General features: G+C 38.7%; 1 protein-coding gene across 2 annotated transcripts in view; it reads right to left on the bottom strand.

The window, feature by feature from the left end:
• The window catches only part of LOC119594569 (choline-phosphate cytidylyltransferase B-like), a gene marked incomplete at its 5' end in the record, with an annotated part of 6756 nt that overhangs the window by 4051 nt on the left and 2323 nt on the right, over positions 1–382 (bottom strand). The window contains 1 exon segment of one of the 2 annotated variants that reach the window (XM_037943604.1): positions 258–314. Within the exon segment in view, the coding sequence (XP_037799532.1) occupies positions 258–314 (57 nt within the window). 2 annotated transcript variants of the gene reach the window in all.

Here is a 382-nt window from a genome sequence, read left to right as displayed (position 1 = left end):
TACTTGGTTCAAATTTTACCACAACCTAAAGTGAAAAAAGAAAAGGAAAAATTATAGGGTGCATTAAGGATTTCACAAATGCATCACACTAGGAATCTTCATCACCAACAGGATCTCACAGTCCTCGACAAATTTTCCATTCCTTTGTTTAGGAAGCTGTGGTGGAATTGAGTCATTGCAGGATATGGTTTCAAATCAACATTGCACAATTTTGTTTTTAATACTTTTTTTCCACTCTTGCCAAAGCTAACCCTTACCGCCATCAGCGCAAACTTGTCAAGTTTTTCTGCGGTGGGGTGACGTTTCGCCTTACCCTAAAGAAAGCCGGTTGTGTCAGATATGTTTGTTCTTGGCAAGACACGAAGATTATATTGTAGGAAAG

The sequence above is a fragment of the Penaeus monodon genome, chromosome 34 (genome assembly GCF_015228065.2).
Source record: "Penaeus monodon isolate SGIC_2016 chromosome 34, NSTDA_Pmon_1, whole genome shotgun sequence".
NCBI classification, from domain to species: domain Eukaryota; kingdom Metazoa; phylum Arthropoda; class Malacostraca; order Decapoda; family Penaeidae; genus Penaeus; species Penaeus monodon.
This window is presented reverse-complemented; position numbering and strand designations above follow the sequence as displayed.